Here is a 17,519-nt window from a genome sequence, read left to right on the forward strand (position 1 = left end):
CTGGCTACAAGGCCACACGGAGCCGAACTGCAACAGGGGTAATGCTCGAAAATCTTTTGCCTGGGGGGAATTCCAAGGTAAGGAATCTGTGGATAGAAGCCTATCAAATAGACAAGTGTAACAGTCCGTCAAAACAGAGTCCTGCAATAATAAATGAAGGAAAATAAAATCAGTTTCTGCATTTATGCACCTACGGATCTGGCTGGATAGACGTTGAGCCTGTCCCATCCCCACTCGCTCCATGCCTGTAGTGTGCTTGTACTCACCTCCATTAACATCCAGCTGGACAGAAAGACATCTGGTCTTCAATCTATGGGCATGGTATCTATTAGCCAGAGGAGTGTTCCCAGTGACAGAACTGTTGGAAATAACCCATGTTTCTGGGTCCTGAGACTTTCCAATCAAACAAGACATCATACTAACCAGAAACTAACAGTTACCAGTGACTCCTGCCGGTCATAATGCCTGCTTTCCTGCTTTAAATGTCCCTGTCGGTAGGTACCCCATACACTGTAAAATGTTGACTAACAGATGGGTGTGCAATACAACCACCTCACTCATCCTTCAAAGCACCTAAAGGGACATGTTTTAAATATTCCACCACCGTCCTAAAGTGGCCAGCTGGTCTCATCATTATAATTAGCCTGCGCTTCCTCAACCAGGTACTGGCTAGCATGCCCCCTGGATGCCACCTGGAGTACTCAAGACGTTTGTAGTGGGTGGGCACCTTGTTTGAGTAATTTAGCTTTTGGGATTAGGCATTAGGCTTTTTATCTGTCCCAAATATAAAGGCAGAGACTTATTTGAAGGGGTGGCACCTTTTATTGAACAGCATTGTCAGGTTGTTTTGTTGCTTAAATATCACTATTTGCTTAGATATCACTATTGCATAATGCTATCTTGAATAGAATCTTGGGGAAAGGCCGGATCGCTATGGGTGAGCAAAATGTCCTATCATACAAAGCGGTAACACTTTAATAAGTATTAGCTTCTCTTTTCACAGTCGTCACAGCTCTTGCTCTTGTAACACTTTAGTTCAAACTCTCCTCTTTCAAATCGGTATCTATCACCCTCCCATTAGGACAACAGAAACACGACCCACTTCCTGCCATCACACTCTTCTGTGTACCTTTGAATTTGTTTCCTGATCGTTGCCCAGTAGTGGCTGCTTGTCTTCATCTTTGGACTGTACAGAACTGAAAAAATATATTTTAGAAAGTTAGCAGCATACTGTTTGCAAACAATGGCATTTTGTAAAAGATGATCACTCATACACACCGCGTCCCATGCCAACTAAGACCATCTAATATTCAGACAATTTTTACACCCAAACTCTACGACATCCCACTAGCAGTACAAATGACTCACCATTGCATGCCTTTAACCCACACTGCAGCATTCTACATGTGGGATGTCCATCCTAGTATAAAAAACAACAGTCTGGACTGCTGGTAAAAACTGGGAAGACAGAGTGCCTCTGCTGAGGCACAGAACCACAGCACATGACTGCTCAGCTATCCCTTCAGTTATTTTTCTCTGGCACCCAGGCTAACAATTAAAGAGTGTAGATGCAGGCAGATGAGCGAGTATGAAAGGATGGTGAGCTGATGAGGACATAAGTCACTCCAATGATAGACAGGCTATTACTTGTACACCCTCTGAGCCCTCTGCCTTTGTAACTGCGGGAAAGTCAAGCAGTCAACGGTTCAGACTCTCAGAAACCATACAGCGAAGAGGAAAGTATCTGGCAAAAGTAGAGGAACTCTGTTAGTGGGGAGCAAAAGTGCAACAGGGTGCATGGTGACTCCAGTATATAGGAAAGAGAGAAGCTACAAGAGGCGTTGAACCTGGGGTTGGTTCATGTGCAACAACCATCCGCTTCTAATACCAGTCTACATTCAAGCCAAGCTACAGGTTAGTCAGAAATAGGATCCTATGCTAAATGGACATTCTATATTCAAACAAGGACTCTCAAGCAAACATTTACAAGTGGGCGGGGCGGTCCACGACTAAATGGAAATTCAAAATTCAAACAAAGACCCGCAAGCAAACATTTCAATGGGGGTATGCGAAATGGACAAGCCCAAACAATGCTACTCTCATGGTGTCCAATAGGGGTGGGAGCAAGTTTAGCACAAGTTCAGAGCCAATTCTGTGCCCTTACAATTTAACCACTTGCATAAGTTAATGGTTTGGACCCTGGAGAAGATTTCAGAAGAAAAGGACACAGGAATCTGTTGGTTACTTTACGGTGCGGGAAGCACATTCCTTTGACTTGTTCTTAATTTTTATGGACACCAAATCACCTATTTTAGATGCATAAAGATTTGATATAATACCATGAAAGTACGAGCTGGCCCAACTTTTCTACTGTCTTGTGGAATGAACAGGTATATAGACCTTGCACATCCCAGAGAACGGATCAACATCTATCAATTCTGAAAGTTACTAAACAAGCACTTAAATCTCACTATATGGTAATGGATGTATGGCATTGTCCCCATTCTCTTCAAAGGATCCAATAAGTATTTCATTCTCTGTGTGGACTGAACGCCCATCACTGCAAAGCTTCATGCTATACTGAGGAATGTGCCTTAAAATACATCTATTCTTGTGTGAAGGATGTAACAAATCCAGTGTCACCATGCGATGGACTGAGCGTACATTCTCCACCCATCAATGCTATGACTGCACTGCCTTCTATACATTCTTTTACACTTTGCGATGGGAATGTCTTTTACATTCTACTGTACTGAATTGTTACTACAAGACATTCAAATGCAGAAAAATTACTGAGTCTTATCAGTTGGGTTACACTTTCAAATTATAAATGGGGTCTCTGTACAATCATTCCCTCGCTGATAGGCTAACCACACATCTGTACTCATCCAGATGTCATGGTGCGAAAAATGAACAGTACATATAGGGTGGACTGTGGACATCACAGGTCTGAAAGCCACCAGACAGGAGGGTTCTTCTGGCAGGCTAAGCAAGGGGTTTCGTCTCTCCAAGCGTCACTCAGTTGTTCTATCCCTCTGACACATCGACATCTGGTCATCCCGCCATTTTTTGCAGGTGCTTAGTTGCTGGTTTATGAAAACACACCCTCAAAGCCATAAAGAGTGTAAATAAATAATCTGGCCTCTCTGTACATGTTGGTGTCCGCCATCCTCACCTGATGCTCAGTGACGCGTAACGTAATGTAGCTTCTTCCAGCTCCTTCTGGCTTGGCTCAGAGATCACCTCTTCCGACTGAAGTTCCTGCAGGGGAGAAATGTACATGAAAATCAGGAGGCATGTTTCAGGTCTGAAGACCGCAGGTTGACTGGGCTGGAGCCTCAAGTGTGGATACAGTTGATTTCAGGCTGTACTAACAGTGCATAAATTCCTCTATGCTCAGGTTGGTGTATGTGCAAAGTGTGCTAAGCTGTTATGACCATGTATGAAGATTCATAAGGTGGAGCATGCACACAACGGGTCTTAGACAGTAATAATCGCAACAGTATGTGTGCAGGATCAAAAGGTATGTAGACAGGCATTGGCTGTGTGTGTTTATATAAAGTAATGAATGTCAGCTCATGGCTTGATGGCACTCTGCATATCCAATCCACTCTGACAAACTGAAGACCACCCATAGACCTCCAGACAGCACAATGGGAGGCAAGTTGTTATAGGTCAGACAGCGCACACCCCAGGTGTGTTCATCTATCGTACACATGCTCCCATACACTCAGGAGATCACAGAATCTGCGCGCGGACATAAGCCAACCCGGAGTGGGATGTGGACATTAACAAACATGAGGTTATTTACTACTGATGTTCCAATGGGCACAATATAGGGAAGGTACCAGTCCCTGTGCTATGTAGTAACAAGGGAAACTAACAGCATGCTTGAGTAACAGACTCCTGCGACTGGAGAAGACCTGGTAAGGTGGGTGTGCTTTGGCCCATGCTATAAGTAAAGACCCAGGGCCCGATTCATAAAGGGCCTCAGCACTTGCAGCAGAGGCCTCACAGTCTTTGGGGAGTCTCAGCACTCAGGCGGAATGTCTGCAATGAAAATTCTCATTGCGGATATTCTCACCCCTCTCCCACCACCCCCTGAGTGCGGAGACTCCCCAAGAACTGCAGGGCGTCCACCATGAGTGTCCAGGTCCTTTGTTTATCAGGCCCTCAGTGCGGTGGCCAGGCTTCGGCCCATCCGGAAGTGGAGAAGACCCAGTGAGGTGGCCAGGCTTCGGCCCATCCGGAAGTGGAGTAGACCTGGTGAGGTGGGCAGGCTTAAGGAAGTGGAGAAGACCCGGTGAGGGGGAGGGCTTCGGCCCATCCTGGGAGTGGACAAGACCCGGTGAGGTGGCCAGGCTTCTGCCTTTCCTGGGAGTGGAGAGGACCAGGTGAGGTGGGCAGGCTTAAGGAAGTGGAGAAGACACGGTGAGGGGGAGGGCTTCGGCCCATCCTGGGAGTGGACAAGACCCGGTGAGGTGGCCAGGCTTCTGCCTTTCCTGGGAGTGGAGAGGACCAGGTGAGGTGGGCAGGCTTCTGGAAGTGGAGAAGTCCCAGTGATGTGGGTGGGTTTTGACCCATTCTGGGAGTGGACAAGACCCGGTGAGGTGGCCATGCTTCTGCCTTTCCTGGGAGTGGAGACGACCTGGTGAGGTGGGCAGGCTTCTGGAAGTGGAGAAGTCCCAGTGATGTTCGTGGGTTTTGACCCATTTTGGGAGTGGAGAAGACCCGGTGAGGGGGAGGGCTTCGGCCCATCCTGGGAGTGGACAAGACCCGGTGAGGTGGCCAGGCTTCTGCCTTTCCTGGGAGTGGAGAGGACCAGGTGAGGTGGGCAGGCTTAAGGAAGTGGAGAAGACACAGTGAGGGGGAGGGCTTCGGCCCATCCTGGGAGTGGACAAGACCTGGTGAGGTGGCCAGGCTTCTGCCTTTCCTGGGAGTGGAGAGGACCTGGTGAGGTGGGCAGGCTTCTGGAAGTGGAGAAGTCCCAGTGATGTGGGTGGGTTTCGACCCATTCTGGGAGTGGAGAAGACCCGGTGAGGTGGGCATGCATCTGTCCGTCCTGGGGCTGGAGAAGACTCAGGGCCATAATGGGAATACCGGGAGCTGAATATAACGATAAGTACTCACAGAGCAGTGTAAACGATTTTGAGCTGAAAACTGGATCTTGGTGACTGCTGGTTTCAGATTGGGTAAAGGAGAGAGCCTACTCTTGCATTTATCTCAAATCATTACAGTGTAGGTATACAACACAAAATGAAAAACCAAGCTTACTTTCCAAAGCTCGCCATCATCGAACCTCTCCCCATGACCGAATCCCGTCCAGGTCAGCTAGGGTACAAGGAAAGGAGGAGCCAAAAGGTAGGGCAAGGGAGAAAAAGCAAGGAGGGCAGGAGATGAGAAACATTATGAAAAAAATAAAACACCAATAAGGAGGTAAGAAGAAGGTAAGAAAAATGGGTCACATGAGGATGGGGAAAGGAAGAAAATGAGATGTTCAGGGTTCAATAAGCAGGAAGGGAAGCAAAGAATGAGATTAAATAGGATTTAGTATTTTGCTTTAGAATTCTCTTTCCTACCTCCCACATAATATCACACACAGGATACAAATGATTTGTCATAGCAGCTTAATGACAGTATTCTAAGAGGAGAACTTCAAGAAAGTGCAACATTACGGTCAGATAATCAAGTGCAGTGTAACGACTGACCCCCACCTTCTACTGCCCGACTTACCTCGGTATGCATTCATCGTCACAGTACAATGACTGAGCCACCTTCTACAGCACAACTCATCTCCGTCTGCAGCCACCCCCACAGTGCAATGACTCACCCACCTTCTACTAAATGACTCCAATCGACAGACTGTCATTGGCGCATTGAAATGACTGACCCACCTTTTACTACACATCTCATCTTGGTCTACAGTAATCAGCACACTGCAATGACTGAGCTATGGCTCGCCTTGGTCTGCAATCATAAGTGCACATGTAAAAGGGACTCTATGGAAAAGATGGAATTGGGCCCTCTACAGATCTCAACCACCATCCTACATATGCCCACTGGTACAAACATTCTTCTGCTGCTAGCCGACAACGCATTTTGAAGTTCATTCTTCTTTAAAAATAAGTGGACTGTCCTGGTTTATTTTGCTATTAAAAACTGCTCCATCAATGAGTATATGCTCACTGAATTATGCACATCACTACCTGGACACACAGCAAGTCCTGTACCACCCAATATTACTCAAAGGCCCCTGTAAAGACCATGTCCCAACCAGAGGGCCTCAGGAGCTGGACATAAGCCCTTGCTAGACTAGCTTATTGAATTAAGCATTTCGGTCACAAATACTGTATACAGCAACAGAACTAGACTACAAAAGAGCATATATACAGTTTGGATGGCAGATAGATAGGATGTAGTAGGTGGGATGCACAGTGAGTACTGGAGTTGAGCAATAGATCAGAAGAACAAATGACTTCCCTTCGGTAATGCAATACTCTTATCTACAGCATATTCCGGACCTTGGAATACCACAGAATACACACCAGGAACCACACTAGATCTGGAGACTATTCCCAGGAGCTGTTAGGTGGTGGCGTGCAGCTCCGAGTTGGCTCCATACCGCCCCTGAAGTGACGGCGAGGAGCCACATATAGGCACCACCCCTGCATGGCATGCTGATGTCAGTTTCTTATTTCTCTTTCTGTAACTTCAGATGCAGATGTGAACAATTGTCGGTGGCAGTGAGCTGGGCTCTAACTTGGGACTTCTTTATATGTTAATAAAAGCCACTTCACAGAAAGGGGAGCTGGGAGCACAGAGAAAAATCAGCGATTAGACAGAGTATCCACCAGCAAGAGTGCTACCTAAGGTACGTGACTTGTACTAGGTGGCAGGACACATGCTTTCTGTTGTTGCCACTCAGTTGATGCATGATGTGTAGACTGCAGATACCTGTGGAGGACCATACCTTGCTGTGACAGGAGATCCTCCAAAAGTGGTAGCCAGAACAGAGGACAGATGCTTATGTCAAGAAGTTGCAGGAACCACACTCTCCTGCCCAATCAAGAACCCCTGGGACTTCTTGGGCCCAGTCGTTTGTGATCTTTTTCAGAACTCCGGGTAGGATAGGCAGGGGCTGGAAGGCATACAGGAGTCCACCCTGTTTCAATCCAGCTGGAATGCATTTCCTAAAGAGGGTTCTTGTGGAAACGCCAACAGACAAAACTTTCGACGTTGCATGTTCCCAGTGGTGGCAAAAAGATTATTGGAAAAATCAAGGGTGAGGCAACCAGTTGCCGACGGAAGGGGATAAAACAATGCAGAACAGCCAACCTGTTTCATTCCGAGACAGAAAGCTTTTTGCTGAATAGAACATCGTTGGTGAAATTGAAGACGCTGAATATAAAGGAAGCACATACCACCATGGAAATATACTGTACATGAACTGTGTGCCAATAACTTGGCACAAAGACTTTATATACTTGGAGAAGATTTGATCTGGATATCAATGGAGATCTATAGAGCTCTGATAAAGCTCGGTCTATGGCATTTTTTGTATTAAGTGAACAGACTTACTTCATATCGGTGAATCTATTGCCTCTCACTTGATTGTGTATTAACCTTTAGAGTAACTGGGTCCTAGGACATTGACCTATAGATCTGGGGCATATATGCATTAACTAACGTGAACAAGTTGGGTGGTGTGGTTCAGATTACCATGAGAGTTGGCTCTTTTTTGGGTGGTGGAAATATCTAGCCAGGGTTCTCCCCATTGCTTGAAAGTAATATCTAAAGCGATACAAAAGGGGATGATGGACGGAGCGTTTGAGCAAATCAAACACTCACCCCAGTCAACTGATCTGGGTTTAATCCATCACCATTCTTTAGCCCATTCAGCCACCCCATTTCAGACATGGCCATATGCAAATCAGTCTGACTCAGTGCCTCATGGGAACAGTCCAGCCCGAACTGCCAAGCCAGGTCCTCCCTGGAATGGAATCAAGCATCCTAGGACCGGTTTCGGATTCATAATCCTCATCAGCCACGCTATCTTGAATCCAGTGAGCAAGGGACTCACGTCTGAGCATACCCTGCCACACTTAGGGCGAACAAAGCGATACAAAAGGGGATGATGGACGGAGCGTTTGAGCAAATCAAACACTCACCCCCAGTCAACTGATCTGGGTTTAATCCATCACCATTCTTTAGCCCACTCAGCCACCCCATTTCAGACATGGCCATATGCAAATCAGCCTGACCCTGTGCCTCATGGGAACAGTCCAGCCCGAACTGCCAAGCCATGTCTTCCATGGACCGGAAACAAGCCTCCTAGCCAGGGTTCTCCCCATTGCTTGAAAGTAATATCTAGCCAGGGTTCTCCCCATTGCTGGAAGGTACCCCGCACCACCTCAGAATAGACGCCACATGCCAGATGACGCCAGCTCAACTCGTCCACTCTAGTTCAAGGAGCCTGCCAGGTATTTCATGATCAAAGAAATTCCCAGGAGATCCAACTTCAGAGGTTCCTGCCACAGGACCCAGGAGCCACTCTACCGTGTTTAAGTACCACATTGCAGTGGCGTAGTCCGTGAGAACATGCCCCAGTTTCCCCCAGATGAATGGTAGGGGGGCCTTCTGAGTCAGGCCAATGGTCCACAACTCCAACTGATTGGTCTCCCCCTGAAGCCCAGCTCAAGGCAAAGTACCCGAACTCTACCTCTCCCATATGGCCTTCCCAGCCCTCTAGAGACTAGTCTGCCACCACTATCAACCCTGGGTAGGGAGCCAGAGAGGGGTCTGCCACTGAACCAACTTCATTTGAGTGGCCTTCACTGCTGAACGTAAGAGTTCCTTGAAGCTGGCCGACTAGAACTTCAGATTCCATTGCAGAACCTGCATATGCCACTTGGATTAGCTGATGGTGTACACAGATGGCTGAGACACCAAGTATTCTTGAGCTGTCCTCACCGTGATCCAGGAGAGAGGGTGGAACATGGGGGGGGGGATCATAAACCAAATGTCGCAGACTCCTTGTGGAAGGAAGGTCCAGAAATGCACCATACCCAAGACTACTCCAATGAATAGAAGCTTCTATGAATTAGTCACGTTTGGCTTTGGCTCATTGACAATGAACCACAACAAAGTGTGGAAGTTCGCCGTTCTCTGGAGGTGGTCTATGAAGATCTGTAGTGAGCTCCCATACCTGAAAAAGGGTAAGATTGACAGTTCCGAACTCCATAGTTTGAGAGTGACAAATGCCATCACTTTCGTGAACACCAGAGGGGCTGGTGAGGCCGAAGGAGAGCACAGCAAACAGAAAATACTCCTGGCCTCCTTAATCCACACGTTAAGTCTGAGAGACTTCAGAACGGGTATATAAATTTGTGTTCTTCAGGTCCAAGGCCACCATCTAGACACTGGGGGCCCAGGCAGACAGGATCTGGGCTACCATGAGCATTTTCAATTTGTCCTTCCGTGGAACGACATTCAGAGATTAAAGATCCAAAATGAGATAGAGACCTCTGTCTTTTTTCGGCACAAGGAAATAAACAGCGTAACAATATCCTCTTTCCAAATCCTCCTACAGAATAATGGACAGGTGCTCTTCTGAAAAGCTCTCATGTGGGGGAATGTTTTGCAGGTCAAAATGAAAATGTAGGGCACAGCCATGCTGAACGATTTGTAAGATCGATCTGGTGGATGCAAAGGATTACCACCATGGAAGGAAGTCCTATATTCTGGCCTTTACTGGATGGACAAGCCCCGCTAAAGGCACACTGAACTGGTTTGGTGGCTATTGCAGCCTCCACACTGCCTGCCAGACCCACGCCCATGGACTCAAAGGACTAGGTGGCTGCTGTATCGCTTGGGATGACTTCCGTGGACTAAACAGCAATCCTCTGCAATAGAGTGAGTTTTTTTAAGAACTGGTGTAATAACTGCTTGGCAAAGTTCAGCAGACCCAGACAGCATGAGAGGGCTCTATTTCCATAAAAGCACCTGAACCTGCAATCTGCCTTTTCACTGAAAACGTGTGAGCAACCAAAAGATATATCCATGAAAGGCTTGCACAGAAGGAGGGCCTAGGAGGGCTGCTTTCCAGCTCCCATACATACATTCAGTGAGTCCTATATGCAGACCTTCAAGTTTTGGTACCTGCTTTTCTTATTGTTCAGTACTATTTTCAGCTGGCTGCCAGCCTCTTTCTCTGGAACACTACAAGGGTGACTGCAGGCTTTGAGAACTTTGTGGGTGCCCCCCATTCACCTGATCTGCCTCTTACCTGGTGGGTGGCCGCCGCTTGACATTCCTCGTTATATCTACACCGTCCTCATTTCCTTCCCCTACCTTAGACAACCCATGGAAGGATTTATGGGGAATATTATGAGAAGCAGTGTTTGGAATATTTCCCAGGCACAGACTAGTTCTGTGACGCAGTAGATGCCACCATAATCAAAGCGGTCCCAGATGCAGTGGCTCCTCTAGAGAAGAGAATTATGGAACTGGCCCAAGATTCCTACAACCTCTTGCAGCAAGAGAACACCGCCCCGGGCCTTCTATACCTGGCTTCTACATCAAACTGTGAAAATACCAGCAAGCCCACCCACGATGCAGGGGTGTACCTGGATGATTTTGTCACGTTAAACAAAGCATTTCTAGGTGCGAACCCCCCAACCCCTAGTTTGACCCAATCACACAGACTTTCTGCAACCCAATGAGACAGGGCCCAGGTCAACCTCGCCCGCCTTCAGATGAGTCTACCACGACTTCGAAGGGCGATTCGGATCATGACCGGTCCTCGAGACCTTCCAACCCCCTACTGGCCCATTGTCTACAAGTGAGGTGCCTTCAGACCTTCATTCTGATCTCTTGGATCCGGAGGACTTAACGCATCCCTGCTCCTCGGAGTGGATACCCTGTGACAAGGTGGCCAAGTATGTAGCCAGCAGTCTGCGGAAACCTCTTGACCAGGAGGTCCGGAACTACCTCCGGGCAGAAAGCCCCCACCCGGACTTGGAAGGGAAGGTGGCCTTCACGCCCGATACGGACACACAGATGGCCACGTTTCTAGCAAAATATATCAAACACCCACAAAAGGGTATCTACCACTCCTGGCAGTCGTGCTAGGATAAACTCTTGGATGTTACTGGTCCATTGGTGAAGATTATTGATGTGGCCTCCACAGCCCTAATTTCTCCGGATGGGCCCAGCGCATCATCATATTTCTTGGTAATGCTAACTGCGCTATTTCAACTTTAAGACGCAGGTCCCTGCTAATCAAGGTCAGCCCCAACCTGGGAGAGTTAGCCACCTCAGAGCTGGGGCAGGTGGTGCAAGAAGGGCTCTTTGGTGATCAGTTCATCAAAAAACGTATTACATTTGTCACTACGTTCAACTCACTGGACAAAGCACAAACTACTGTTAAACAAATTTTCAACTTGCGTGCTTTCTCCGGGGCCGGCTGTGCTAGGGGCGCTCAGCTGGCCGTTCCCAGTACTCCGTCTCTGGAAGAGACCATCCTTCACAATGAGGACAGTGTCCAGACTCCTCTCACTTCAGAGAGTGCGACCCCACAAAAGGGTGGTTGCTCCTTAGAGTTCACTGCAACAAACCCTGCAGCGGAGGTGTTGTCCTCATCACGGGGAGTCTTTTTCCACTCCATGTTCTTAATTAGGTGGTCATCTAGAACTATTGGCAAACAATTGGCGGACATTCAAGATGGACGCCTGGGTGCTCCGAACAATTATGGGGTTCCACATAGAGTTCTACGGGTCTCCCTTCCAACTGGTGCCCCCATACACCATCCCTTTCTCTGGGTAGGAGGTAGTGCTGATTCAGCGAGAGATTCAGGAGCTTGTGGCCAAAGGGGCAATTTGTCCTACCAACCCCCATCCTGCAGGCTTCATAAGCAATCTACTCCTAGTCCAGAAAAAGGATGGTGGTCAGCGCCTGGTGATCAATATACAGGAGTTGAACAAGTGGTTGGTTTACGCCACTTCAAGACGGAGGGCATACAACTGCTCCACGATCTTCTCTGACCCAACGACTGGATGGTCTGTCTGGACCTCAAAGATGCGTCTCAAAGTACTAATCCCCCCCCCCCCCCACATCAGCGTTTCTTCCAATTCATGTGGCAGGGCCCGACTTTTGAGTTCACCTATCCACCATGTGGCCAGTTGTCGGCCCCTTGGTGCTTCACCAAGTTTCTGAAACCATTGATAAAACGCCTGAAAGCATTGGGTATATGAATGATAGTCTACTTGGATGACATGCTACTGGTGGAAAAATGCCCAAGAGCTCAGTCCCCTTCAACTGGCAGACCATCTCTTGCAGTCCCTCTGCTTCTTAATCAACCAAACAAAGTCAAGCTTAAGCTTGGTGCTCCACCACCTTCCTGGGGTGTGTGATCGACTCAAGGGTGGCTAAGTTAAGCCTTCCTTTGAGGAAAATAGCCACAATCTGACACGAGATGTAGAAAACATTATCAAAAGAGAGGACCTCTCTCTGTCAGATTTAGAGTGTGGTAGGCTTGTTGTCGTCCTCAATTTAAGCCATTTTTCACAGGCCTCTCGACTTCCGAGCTTTACAGCATTTGAAGCTGTTGTATCTTTGCCGCAGCTTTACATATTCCCAATATGTCACTGTCAGACGAGGCCAGCGAGGAGCTCCAGTGGTGGCTCCCCCACATGGAGGCGTGTATTGGGCGCGCCATCTTCGGGTCACTACTGGATCTGGTGATCTAGTCCGATGCCAGTGGCTATGGTTGGAGGGCTCGTTGTGGTCAATTCACCACCGCCGGCAAGCGGTCCGCCGCAGGGCAATCCTTGCACATCACCTGTCTGGAACTGATGGAAGGCTCCTTTGCGGTCAAGTGTTGGACCAGGGACGGCGTGCTACTGAAGATGGACAACGTGGCAGCGGTCCCCTATATCAATCAATGGGGGGGGGGGGCACAGGTTTCAAGGCCCTCTCAGATGTGGTCAAAAAATGTTGGGAATACTGCATCAAGCACCATATTTCGGTGACAGTGGAACACCTCCCCAGATTGGGCAATCAAGTGGCGGATTGGCACTCTAACCAATTTTGGGATTCAAGTCTGTGGAAGCTACCATCAATGGTCTTTCAGGTTCTTTTCTCCCCCTGGGGGCCGTTCACGATCTGCCCGTTTGCATCCTGTCTGGACCATCAGCTTTCCTTTTACTTCAGCTGGAGACCAGACCCGGGGCAGTGGCAACCAATGCGTTCCTGCAGGATTGGTCAGTGGAGCAAGGATATGTATTTACCCCATTTGCCATGATCATGGAACCGACAGCTCAGATGCGCAAACAGAAGGCAGGCAGTGTAAATCATTCTGATATGGAAGTCGCAAGCATGGTTTCAAGTTCTGATGGCACTTCCTTGGGCTTCTCAAGCCAGTCTACACGTTTCCTCATCTTCTGAACAATCCGGTGGGGGACCCTCATCACCTGGTGATGAGCGACAACCTTCAGTTGATGTCCTGGAGGATTACTATTAAGAACAACAACGGTCCCATGCATACAAGATACTGCGAAATAATGAATATAGACAGAATCAATTCTATATTTGGAGCGACATGTCCAGCCGGACAGAGGTCTTCAAGTTTACTCGATGCGTAGTGGATTACAACCAGAAGGAATACCTTCAACGTTCACCAGTGTGGGGCACAAGCCTGTACCCAGACACTCCTAGATTCCACACAGAGAGGAAAAAAGGCTTTGGAAGGCAAAAGTAACGTTTTCTGTTTCAAAAGTTCATATGTACAGAAATATCAAAAGGCACCATTTACATATACATTACATATAAATCAAGTTATGTATAAGGTGCGAGGCAGGTCGACGGCGTTTCGGTCCCACTACTTAGATCATGGGGACCATCATCAGGACATTAATTAATGCCTTAACGTTTTTTAAGCCTCTAAATGCCTAGGAAGGGGAAAGAAGAAGAGAAATGGCATATGTACATTTTCAAATTATCATCATAAAATTATCCAGTGACTTAAAGTGAACCTACTTATATAAAGGCGCGGTGAATTCGTGAAACTTCCTAGATTCTATGCCAAGAGGCATGGAGACAGTTACTTAACAATCCCGTTTGTAGAACATTTCCAATGGTCAATATTCGAGAATTAATTGAGTAAAAGTGGTCGATTGTGCGCTAAGGAAGCGGAATCCGTGTGGACTACTTGCAGTGAAATTTCTAGGGTGGTGGATAAAGTTAACCGTGCGCTTAGACGGAGTGCTGGATGGGGCGGGGCCGCGAGGTGCTGACAGAAAAGTGCAGCGTGCGAGCTGGTGCGCTGTACAGACTGAGGCCAGATAACTACGAGCTTGGTGCTTGACCGACAGGTCCGTCCAGGTGGTTGAGCAATAACAAGTGGTCAAGCGGTTAGGAGGCTTACCGCGTTCAAATTCAATAGCGATTTGGGCGGCGGCGGGAAAGTACCCGGTTGTGAGCAAGGAGCCCTGTAAAAAACACAAGTGAATATAAACGACGTGCAATGCAGGAGCTGGCTGCATGGTGAGAAAAGTGACGATCGATTCTTACCAGGGATTGGGCTTGATGATATAAACCGCGTTACAATGATGTAATCGAACGGTACCAGGGAGTTACCTGTGAATAAGGAAATGGGTCAGAGAAGAGGTTTGTAAGGGGACAGGGATTAGGGAGTTACAAGCCCCAGGCGAAGTTGCAGCTTACCGGTTTAGTCGGTAGTTCGATCTGTTTCCTGGCTTCCTCGTGGGGAAGTAGGCGTGGATGTTAAAAAGGCTCTGGCTGGTCGGTGAATCCGGGGAGGAGCAGGGCCATAGAAATAAAAGGCGGACAAGCAGGAGGCCATCTTAGGAATGAGGGGGGTGTTCTACCTTATTAAAAGGTGCGCAGTGAGGGTGATTTAAGTGATTAAAACCATGATATATCACATATCAACAAACAATTATTTGGCACACAATTTAAATATTTACAAAAGATAGTTACAGCGTGACATTCAGAGTCTGAAACAGCCAGATCTTAGAGCTTGAGTTCATTTGTGAGCGAGTCACTAAATTAAGGAAGTCCAGTCCTCTTGAAGGTTTAACCCAGAGTTTAAACTGTCCGTTTTGAGAATCCATTTAAGCTCTTCCTTGTTGAGCATTCGGGTTAAGTCTCCGCCTCTTGGTGGGATGATGACTTGGCTGATCACGGTCCAGCGAATTTCATTCTCAGTATGCCCTTTGATGGAAAAATGTTCGACTAGGGGGGCATTGGGAGTCCCACAACGGATCCTGCTTCGGTGTTGGGATATCCGAAGTTTTATTTTCTGTTTGGTTTGACCCACATATATCAGATTACATGGACAAAAGATTGCATATATGATGTTACAGCTGTTACAGTTGGTAAAAGTCTTTAGCTCACTCTTAATATCCTTATATACAAATTCCTTGCAATCTATTGTGAAATCACATACCACACATGACCCACACTTGGAGTGGCCTCCTAAGGGTGGTTGTTGCCAGAGGTCATTAAGTGTGGTCTTCATGGGAGATGTGGAGGGTAAGGCTGCCCTGACAAGTTGATCCCTCCGATTTTTACTCTTGCGGAAAGCAAATAAAGGGGTTTCCCAATTTAATTGTCCAGAGTTAAGTATGTGCCAGTTCCTTTTTATGCTTTGTTTTACACGATTGGAGATGGTAGAAAAGGTAGTGACACATACCATTTTGTCTGTGGTCGGTTTAGATTTAGGCTCAAGAAGGCTCTCTCGAGGACAGTACCATGCCCTTTTCATGGAATTTTTTACCAGGCGACGTGGATAGCCCCTGGATCTAAGTTTGGCTGAGAGTGTATTGGCTTCACTGAAATAGTCTTCCTTCTTGAAGCAATTCCTCCTAAGCATGAGGAATTGGGAGTATGGCAGGCTGTCTCTCAGAGCCCTGGGATGGCAGCTGCCATAGCTAAGCAGAGTGTTTCTTTCAGTGGGCTTACGGTAAAGGGACGTATAAAGTATCCCATCTTGGTGTTGGATGGTGAGATCCAAGAATGCAATGTGACTTTTACTGTGGGTAAGGGTGAATGTCAGGCCATTACAATTATTATTAAGCCAGTGTAGATGACCCGGGAGGTCATCAAGGGACCCTCCCCAAATGAGGAAAATGTCGTCAATATAACGTTTCCAAGTTAACAACCCTAGGTGGAATGGGTTTCTGTGGGTCAGAATAGTAATACATTCTAGCCAGTCCATGTAGAGGATGGCCAGAGTGGGAGCAAAAATAGCCCCCATACTGGTTCCACGTACCTGCTGAAAAAATTGTGAATCAAACATAAAAATGTTCTGGGTGAGACAAATCTCAAGAAGTTGGACTATGAACAGAGTGGGTACTCTATGTGGGCGTGGTCTTGTGTTGAGTATACTTTCCATAACAAAAAGCGAATCTCTCTGGGGTATGTTCGTGTAGAGAGACTCTACATCCATAGTGCATAGAGTCTCTCTTTCATGGTTGAAACTTCTTGAGATTTGTCTCACCCAGAACTTTTTTATGTTTGATTCACAATTTTTTCAGCAGGTATGTGGAACCAGTATGGGGGCTATTTTTGCTCCCACTCTGGCCATCCTGTACATGGACTGGCTAGAATGTAATACTATTCTGACCCACAGCAACCCATTCCACCTAAGGTTGTTAACTTGGAAACGTTATATTGACAAAATTTTCCTCATTTGGGGAGGGTACCTTGATGACCTCCCGGGTCTTCTACACTGGCTTAATAATAATTGTAATGGCCTGACATTCACCCTTACCCACAGTAAAAGTCACATTGCATTCTTGGATCTCACCATCCAACACCAAGATGGGATACTTTATGCGTCCCTTTACCGAAAGCCCACTGAAAGAAACACTCTGCTTAGCTATGGCAGCTGCCATCCCAGGGCTCTGAGAGACAGCCTGCCATACTCCCAATTCCTCAGGTTTAGGAGGAATTGCTTCAAGAAGGAAGACTATTTCAGTGAAGCCAATACACTCTCAGCCAAACTTAGATCCAGGGGCTATCCACGTCGCCTGGTAAAAAATTCCATGAAAAGGGCATGGTACTGTCCTCGAGAGAGCCTTCTTGAGCCTAAACCTAAACCGACCACAGACAAAATGGTATGTGTCACTACCTTTCCTACCATCTCCAATCGTGTAAAACAAAGCATAAAAAGGAACTGGTACATACTTAACTCTGGACAATTAAATTGGGAAACCCCTTTATTTGCTTTCCGCAAGAGTAAAAATCGGAGGGATCAACTTGTCAGGGCAGCCTTACCCTCCACATCTCCCATGAAGACCACACTTAATGACCTCTGGCAACTACCACCCTTACGAGGCCACTCCAAGTGTGGGTCATGTGTGGTATGTGATTTCACAATAGATTGCAAGGAATTTGTATATAAGGATATTGAGAGTGAGCTAAAGACTTTTACCAACTGTAACAGCTGTAACATCATATATGCAATCTTTTGTCCATGTAATCTGATATATGTGGGT

At 47.2% G+C, this 17,519-nt stretch overlaps 1 protein-coding gene across 5 annotated transcripts in view; it reads right to left on the minus strand.

Moving 5' to 3' along the window:
• APBB1 (amyloid beta precursor protein binding family B member 1) overlaps positions 1-17,519 on the minus strand; it is a 295,415-nt gene that overhangs the window by 90,454 nt on the left and 187,442 nt on the right. For all 5 annotated transcript variants that reach the window (XM_078658717.1, XM_078658716.1, XM_078658720.1 and 2 more), the window contains 3 exons: positions 5,275-5,331; positions 3,176-3,261; positions 1,130-1,196 (listed from right to left, as the gene is read on the minus strand). In XM_078658717.1, the coding sequence (XP_078514843.1) occupies positions 1,130-1,196; positions 3,176-3,261; positions 5,275-5,331 (210 nt within the window). The remainder of the gene's footprint in view (positions 1-1,129; positions 1,197-3,175; positions 3,262-5,274; positions 5,332-17,519) is intronic.

The sequence above is a fragment of the Lissotriton helveticus genome, chromosome 8, assembly GCF_964261635.1.
Source record: "Lissotriton helveticus chromosome 8, aLisHel1.1, whole genome shotgun sequence".
In the NCBI taxonomy this organism is placed as follows: Eukaryota; Metazoa; Chordata; class Amphibia; order Caudata; family Salamandridae; genus Lissotriton; species Lissotriton helveticus.